Raw genomic sequence first — 9,489 nt, 5'->3', positions numbered from 1 at the left:
ACCAATCTCTCGGTTAGCCGAGTGTCGGCCGTGTAGATATCCATATGTCACTTGTATGACAGTCGTATCAAATGCCACTATGTACACAACGATGTGCGAACAAAAGAAACAGACACAATAGCAACAATAGGTAAATATGTCAAAAATAGGGGTACAGCAATCATCATTTTGCTATGATCTTAATCACTATTAAAACTAACAAATATGTAACAAAGAGGCACAAAAAAAAAACCCCACCATACAGACAAAGCACATTAGCAAAAATGAAAGACAAGAATACAAACAGTTACAATAGCAAACCAGTAACACCATGACGGGATATGTAAGTACAGAGCCACGGCATATGCATCATAGAAACACAAAAAGGCATATAGACAAAGCACATAAGCAAAAATGAAAGACAAGAGTGCAAAAATTATCACACAACAATAACAAAATGACATAAGTACGGAGCCACGTCATATGTATCAAAGAAACACAAAAAGCATATAGACGAAGTACATTAGCAAAAATGAAAGACAAGAATACAAAAATTATCATAGAACAATAACACAATAATGGGATGTATCAGAATAGTCACGTCAAAATGATATCACCAAAAACAGACTAAACAGTAAAAGTAATATTCATAAAGACAAACAATAGAAAATTATAACATGTTATTAAGATGATAAACAACGTCAGTACCCATAATATGCACAACAGATTGATCTTATTCTATATTTATATGCAGCATAAACTCGTGTGGTGACTGATGTCTTAATTTATATACAGAAGTGACTGTGCTCCTTACGCAGAAACTGCTCAAACAAACTTATAATGAGGAGCAACGATTAAAAATAAAACTCCGTAAATTTTATGGACACCATCACGAATTGGTTGATCCATACGATGTGCCTCTGCCAAGGTACATGTACTTTGCTATTTAGTTATGATGTTGTATTTGTAATTCTGATCGGATATTGTTAAATGTGTTGTCGTTTGTAATTGTGATTCTAATTTTTTAATATTCTATTCGTATGTAAAAGTAAAGATAATAAATCACCAAGTTCATTTATAAAATTTTAGTTTGGGGCAAAAGAGGGACGAAAGATACCAAAGGGACAGTCAAACTCATAAATCCAAAACAAACTGACAACGCCATAGCTAAAAATGAAAAAGACAAACAGAAAAACAATAGTACACATGACACAACATAGAAAACTAAAGAATAAACAACACGAACCCCACCAAAAACTAGGGGTGATCTCAGGTGCTCCGGAAGGGTAAGCAGATCCTGCTCCACATGTGGCACCCGTCGTGTTGCTTATGTGATTACAAATCCGGTAAATAGTCTAATTCGGTAGGTCATATTCATGAAAGGGAAGGGGATTGTAGGGAACATATCCGATATCATTTGTGAAACGGTTATTCCATAACGGTCAACCAACTCGTGATGACGTCCGTAAAATTTACGAAGGGATGATTTCAACTTCATCATTTGGAACTCTTGGTTTAATAGCTTCCTTGTGAGCAGTAAACCTCTATCAAGAAAATCATGATAGGAAATGCAAGCACGGGAATATCGTATCAATTGGGAGATATATACCCCGTATGCAGGTGCTGCTTTGTTTGATATCTACTCATCGTGTTCGGGGGTAAAAAAAGGGTATAAATCATATAGTAATGTATAAAGTATATTATAATGGTTGTGTGGCGTTCTAAACTAGATTTCATGAATTGTAAATGTTTTTTCGTCTGAATCTAAAACAGCTGGGATGTAAAATAGTTATCCCACTCGGACTTGGTGTGTCAGTGTTAGATCACCCTCTGGCCTCCGGCCATCGGGGTGATCTTACACTGACACACCACGTCATCGTGGGATAACTATTAATGAGAGTTCTTTCAAACCTGAACTGTTTGTCTTTTGTGGTTTTGTTTAGTGTTTTGTATCGATCTGATGAGTAAACCTTTTTTTTTGCTGATTTTTATAGTTAGCTTTGTTTTATGTTGTACCGTTAGAGCAGGATTGGCTCTAGCAAAAACGTTTACCTCTGCCATATTCTGTAAGTACATTTCCCATATACCGACCATGCAAGGGCTGTATAGCCAGTCAAAGTCGTTATAAACTTCCATCGTCGAAGTGCATGTCACTAGTTAGGAGCCTGTAATTCATATACTTTTGGGCCTTTTAAGGCTGACTATGCGGATTTTGTTCAAAATGAGTGTAGATTATTTTTTTTGCCATAGGTCTGGGCAATTTGCTTTAGACATCCGGTATGCAAAAATTGGGAAAAGCAATAATATTAGTTTCACGTGAAAGAAGTATTTTATGATTTTATATCCACTGGACAATATTTTAAAGATTTTTCACCTACAGAATTATGGATATAGAATATGAGTTCAGTTATTTCATGTCTGTCATATATGTTTTACGTAAATTGTTTGTAATAGACTACTAGAATGTCATTATGATGTATTAACAATTAAAACCAAAGTATGTTGTCTTTGTATTTCTAATAAAGTCTATTACAAAACAATTTATCCGAACCACATTTTAAAAATCATCGTTTAACATTTTGAAGCTTACTAAACTGCATAGGAGTACAAACAGTGAAAAGTGATATTTCATAGCACTATTTGAGTCCGAAAATTTGGGTATCAGTGCAAAAACTCTGACAGGACTTCCGCTTCCGTCGACAATTTTCATAGCAGCACAAGATATAATGGTCCCGCTTTCAGGAATTTTATCAAGATAACCGACATTTTCTAGTCCTGGGATGTTTTCTTTGCTAATTAAGATATGCACTGGAAAATCCACTGATTGGCCATAATCTAAAGACGGAACGTCTACCCCAAGAACATGAATTGAACGATGTGCAATAAGCCATGATACTGCATCTTTGCCCCAGGATGGAAAATGAAAAGAGGTTGTGTCATTCGGATTTGATGTGTTGAATACTAGTGTTTTGTTTGGATACCTGTCGTGCCATCCAGAGTTCATAATCACTATAGATCCATCAGGAATTTTGCCATATTGATCCTCCCATGCCTCAAGATCAGCTTTCGTCACCATATAATCTGCATTCGATACTACTTTGGATTTGACATTAACGATAACCCCAGGACCAACAAGGTTTTCAATAGGTATTTGGTGTGTTGTCCAGGAAAATTTATTGAAATGTTGTGGGGCATCTAAATGTGTTCCTAAATGTTCAGTTGTCTTTATAGTATTAGATGCTACCCTACAAATATATAGTTAAAAGTGATAATTAATTATGTAAACCGTAAAAGGAAATGCGTATCTTAAATACTAAATATTTGATGTGCCGCTCTTCTAGTGCTTTAATTAATTAATCAGTATAGTTATGTGTCTTGAAGTTTTTATTTACAGTTCAATTTTGATATTCTGTATTTTTTTAGGTTTGATTGTCTATGGAATAATTCTGAAAAGAAGGTTAATATGTCAAAACATCGGTTTCCCGTTTAGAGGGAAATAATTTAATTTTGGATGTAACGCGTCTTCTGATTGGCTGACGTTATTTTGTTATGAGCCCATAGACATAATTTAGTCATGTTACCGTGACGTCATCAACGTTTTTTCATGGTTTTCTACAGTTTAAAATGAAATTTAGAATTAAATTATAAGAAATAACTGTAATATTTTTTTCTGTCTATTCGAAATAACATAAAAAAATGTGGCGCACACTGTCAAATAACCCGCTACGCGCGTTAATTAGTGTACACCAATTTTTTTTTTATGTTATTTCTTCAATATTGTAAAACAACAAGACTATAATATGGTAAGCCAAATGTGCGAATCCTTAGCACAACATATGAGCACAACATATGAGTGCTCGAATACAACAATCGGAAGGCAAAGTTAATTAGTTCTATATTCAAAAATTGAAGAGCATTGGATACCGAAATTTCGAAAATATGTGCAAAATGCGTCTTAAATATTCTATGGCTTGAACAGAGAAATCTTAGAGTTTCAAATAATTAAACATTTAGTTAAAAGTAAATTTACAGAAAATGACACAGAAGTGACGTCTGGTCTGAACATACCCTCCTACAAGATACAACAACCATGGTAGTATTTTTCGAATGGTTGTAAAAATTCATCAAAACACAAGGCTTATAATTTGGTACGCCAAACGCACTTTTCCTATAGATATCTCTGTTATAAATCTGAAAAGGCGCTTGAATCTGAAGTACTCAAAAAGGGTATTCGGCTAACTTTCAAAATCCTTGTGATTTTGTGGCATACTAAGTAAATGGTCAAAATTTCATTTTAAATAGGAACTGAATGAATTGACCATACCAATGTTGTATATATTTATCTTAAAACCCGCTATATATAAATCCGACATTTTCACAATGTTGAAATCTATGTACTTTTTATTTACGTCAAAACTGTCAGACGATTTAGGAGTTGATGAAGAAATTTACCATTTTCTTCTATTTTTGCCAATTATTGTGAAAAATGCAATAGGAATATTATCCCTGTATGGTACTTTAGCCATATCGGCCATTTTGATTGGCTGGCGCATTGTTTTTAAAACTAGATTCCTCAAGGATTTTGTTGGCAAACAGGGTTTTAATTGGTCTTATAAGAGAAGATTTTGGTAAAAGTAAATGGACAATGGACGACGACTATGGACGCCATCTTATGAAAACACTAGTTATTACTTTAATTTCGCAACTTCCTTCAAAGTAAATAGACTTTAGGAGAGAAACAATCTACAGTTGGCAAACAAAATTTAGGTTCAGGGCCATATTAATTGTTTTCATTTGGAAGACAGAAATGAGACACTAAAATTCCTTATATAGTATTTTAAGCTTAAAGATAAGAAATGATTAGCAATGTTATCCGTAGAAGTGTGGGGAACAAGTACGAATTTTTGTTTAGTTTTTACCAGACCAGCATATAATGAAATTCTCCTGCCATCCCCATCTCTATAGAATGTCATATAATGCCCCTTACGTAACAAGTTTGTAGTACACATTCAGTGTGTACTATTTCCAAAAGCTGTAAGTTTGACGTTATGCGAATACTAGGCCTTCGAATGTGGCATGATGTTTTCAACAATGGATTTAATTTTAGCATAGAAAAAAAATCTACATGTACTAGCCAGTCAGTGATAAAGATTATTATAAGACTTAGTATAAAATAGAACAAATAAAACTATGCCCTTGAGTGAATCTTGTTATGGGAGCAGACGAAATCTATTTAACGATGAATGAATGATGGGACCATGCATGAAGTAGTATTACTTTCTGAGATAAGTTGTCCGATATAATTATCACTTCAAATACTTATAGATATTAAAATTTGGGGTTTTGGCTTTGGATGAGAGCACACACCAATTTGTATTACAAACTTGACAGAAGATGAATAATGAACTGCAATAAATAAATATTATATTTTCATAAAATAATTTTTTAGATTTTATCACTTTGAATAATTTTAATATCCTTAGAAATCAATTCAAACTATTGGTTTTGGGAAAGAATAAACGCATAATTTGTATTACAAACCAGAAAATCTCGTTTGTTAGTAATATGATACAAGTAGCAAGTTGATCTTATAAAAAAATATCCAGGTAAATGACAAAAAAAGATGACGACTAACTTTTGTGGTTGAGGTTAAAATAACAAAACTAATTTTAAAATAGAAGTTTATGATTTTTTTCTTGGGAGATGTTTGACTGTTAGACATAATTGCTGCTGTTGTAAAATGGATTAACGCCAATTACTGTGTATATTTAAAATTAAATCAAATGAATATAGTAACGGGACTTACTTGCTGTCAAAAAAGAACTTCTTCGACTTATATTGTAAAATACTATGCAGATAGTTACATTCAGTAAAAAAAAGGCTGTCATATAAACTATGAACTAAATAAGAGAAAAATCTGTGTTCATTTTTTTGGAATTAGCCGATCACATGTCAATAGATATATCGTATGATGTATTTAGGGAAACTCTATACTACATTAGACCGTAAAGCTGTTCTATAGCAGTCTAAGTTAGGTTTGTCTAAGGACTGCCTTATGTCATACAGTTTAACTTGTGTTCCATTTAAATGCATTATCTTAAAGTTAAGTAAAATAACAACAATAAAAAGCGAATTCAGAGGAAAATCTAAAACGGAAAGTCCGTAATCAAATGGTAAAATTAAAAGCTCAAATACATCAAATGATATTCCTGGCTTGGTACATGTACAGGCATTTTCTTAGCCAGAAAATGATGGATTAAACATGGTTTTATTGCTAGCTTATCTGTCACATGTATGACTGTCGCATCGAATTCATGACTGAAATTGACACCCATGTGTGAACAAAACAAACAGACATTAGTGGGTAAAATGACAAGATAGAAATACAGCAGTCGACCTTGTGTTATAATCTCAATCAATATAAAACAAACAATTACGTAACAAAGAAACAAAAATGCTTGTCTACAATTTAAAGCACATTAGCAAAAATGAAAGACGCAGATACAATAATTTACCATAGCACAATAACACAATGACAGGATGTACAGAGCCATGTGATATGTAACATAGAAACACAACAAGACATATTATAGACAAAGCGCATTAACAAAAAAGAAAAGAAAAGAATGCATTTTGTTTACCATAGAACATTAACACAAGCACTGGATGTATAAGTACAGAGCCACGTGATAAGTAACAAAAACACAACAAGACATAGAATAGACAAAACACATTAGCAAAAATAAAAGAGAAATACATTTTTTTACCATAGAACAAACACACAATCACGGGATGTATAAGTACAGAGTCACGTCAAATGGATATTTGAATCACTAAAAACAGACTAAGCAGTAAAAGTATTAGACATAAATATTATTTTAGATTTATTTTCCCCATATAATTATACAATAATTAAAACTAAAAGTGTTTCAAGTATAAATTAAAATGTAAACTATCTAATAATTTCTTTTTTCAAAACTACATGTATCATATTCACTTTATTGTTTACATGCGTATATTATGGCTATCAACATTTAAGTAGCTTGGTAAAATGATAATTACGTGGACAAAGTAAACAATTACAATAGTGTTTTATACTTGAAACATCCTTAGTTTTAATTATTGTATAATTATATGGGATATAACATGAACGAGTTGAAGTTGTGAGATTTGTGGGGCTGTGTGTGAAACAATTTTTTAAACTTTTGATTGAACGGGATCATTACATGTGGTAAAATTGCGTTGTTGAAATTTCAACGTTAAATATGTTTTGTCAACATTTTTTTTTCAAGTTACAATTTTACTGCAAAATCAGAAACTACATTGTACATACCAAATATCAGTTCCTTCATAAAGTCCTCTATGGTCTATATATCGTTCATAGCCGGAATGAGTTGGCCAGTATATTGAATCCTTTCCGTGGTTATGAGTCAAATCAACAACCTTGTACTGCAAACAAGAAACGCATGCTACAAAATATGTAACTAATGTTAACTTTAAAATTCTGCCCATCTTATTTCTGCTTAGAACCTAAAAGTTGATGTCGTGTTATTTATCAGTCTCTTTTATACTGTCACAAGCTTTGCACGTTTGAATGACTTCAAATAATCAACAACAAAAGAAACGTACCACTACCGTTTATTTCTATGGAGTTTGCATTTATGTTGATCTAGGTATTTTAATCAAAAGTACTGAAGTAGTGAACATCGGATGACCGCAAGTTCTTGTGGATGGTCACAAACACTTGTCTCAGAAAACTTATGTGTCATTGACCTAGAACAACGAAAATGACTTTTATTTTCAGTTTCTTACACGGACTTTTTCTTATGACCAACTTGATTTATAACTTAATTAATTTCTCTCTGTAGTCTGCATTAATTTCAAGTTTATGCTTACAGTTTATACTTGAGTTATACAAATAAGAAACTGTAAATTAACTACATATCATATGACAAGAGGTGGTGCGTTACTTTAGTTGTTAAGTATGCTATATATATATGTAAATTTGTTATACATATATTACTAATAAATAAACTGATCACATATAAACCATAATATGGAACGCCGTAGCTTCCGTCTTTATCATGATGAGGGTTTTTTTTTTTATTATGATGAGTTTTTTTTCTTCTATTATAATGAGGTTTTTCATTATGATCAGCTTTTTCTCTATTATGATGATATTTTTCTCTATTGTGATGAGGTTTTTCTTTTTTATGATGCGATTAATAATCAAACAGTTCTGGAGGTTGGAATTTATTTAAAATAAAAAGGCTGGAATTGAGCCTGCTATTTCATCCTGTACATGTCCCAAAACGTTGAATACATAAGTTTTATCCGGAACTTTCGGTCATTATTAAGGAATGCAAGGCTTCTTTTCCCACCTAGTGAACTTGAAAAAAGAGCAAAACTTCAGGAGGGTTCTTTGAAGCGAATATCCTTATTGTAAATTTTGTTTTGATAGAACTACGTACATGATTTTTTATTTAATCCCAATATATTTTTCTGTTTTACGCTCGTCATTGTGGGACACTTTCTAGCTTACTTTTAGGTGTTAGCCAAGGTTCCGTGTTGAAGGCCTTACTGTGTCCTATAACTGTTTTCATTTTGCACATTGGGACTTAGAGTTGTAACATTGGCACTCATACCACATCTTCTCATTTCTATTTCTTTTTTTTTTAGATGAAACTCAAGGGCATATATATTGTTTAATCTTACATGTACATGTAGTTGTAATTATCTTAATAGTATTCCAGTGCAGAAAACAGAATCGTTCATAACAGTTACAATACACAAATCGAGAGGGCGATACGGGTAGACCGAATTCTTCTGAGCCTATAAAGCATATATTTCCTAATTTCCATTTGCTTTTTAGATTTTGCAATTTGCTATTTTTTTTAATTTTATTTTGTGCAATATAGAGACAGGAAGCAGTGTCCATTCATAACAGGAGATTCGCATACAATTTGTTTCGCTCGCATACAATTTGTTTCGCTCAATTTTCGCTGATTTTATACATTTTTCAGCTATCTGTACCAATATACACTACAAGATAAATGTTCTTTTCTATATTTTCATGTGCCTTACTATCAACAATGATCTTTCTGAGTGTAGAAAAGTAGATTATCTAGATTCAGAAAGGTTATTGATCATTGCACATAAAAATATAGAAAAACCGTGTGGTATGAGTGCCAATGTTACAACTGTCCATCCTAGTCACAATGTACAAACTGCATGTAAACAGTTATTATATATGGACACAGTTAGGCCTTACACAGAGCCTTCAAGTTGGCTCACACCGAAAAGCAACTTAGAAAGGGTCCCACAATAACTAGCGAAAAACAATTCAAATAGAAAAATATATTAGGACTAAATAAAAATCATGTACGTAATTCAATCAAAACAAATTTACAATAGGGATCTTCGCTTCAAATAACCCCTCCTCAAGTTTTGCTCTATTTTTTAATATCAAGTTACTAGGTGGAAAAAGAAGCATTGAGTTTCTTAATCACA

General features: G+C 32.5%; 1 protein-coding gene across 1 annotated transcript; it reads right to left on the bottom strand.

Moving 5' to 3' along the window:
- Positions 1 to 2,289: 2,289 nt before the first annotated feature.
- LOC139512138 (isatin hydrolase-like) lies at positions 2,290 to 7,576 on the bottom strand. Its single transcript, XM_071299538.1, has 2 exons — positions 7,313 to 7,576; positions 2,290 to 3,224 (listed from the first exon to the last, which is right to left on the bottom strand). Exons 1-2 carry the CDS (start codon positions 7,489 to 7,491, stop codon positions 2,537 to 2,539), a joined length of 867 nt encoding a protein of 288 aa, XP_071155639.1. The 5' UTR covers positions 7,492 to 7,576; the 3' UTR covers positions 2,290 to 2,536.
- Positions 7,577 to 9,489: the final 1,913 nt, after the last annotated feature.

This window comes from Mytilus edulis, chromosome 2 (assembly GCF_963676685.1).
Source record: "Mytilus edulis chromosome 2, xbMytEdul2.2, whole genome shotgun sequence".
NCBI lineage: Eukaryota > Metazoa > Mollusca > Bivalvia > Mytilida > Mytilidae > Mytilus > Mytilus edulis.
The sequence above is the reverse complement of the archived record's forward strand: the minus strand, read 5'-3'. Positions and strand labels throughout refer to the sequence as shown.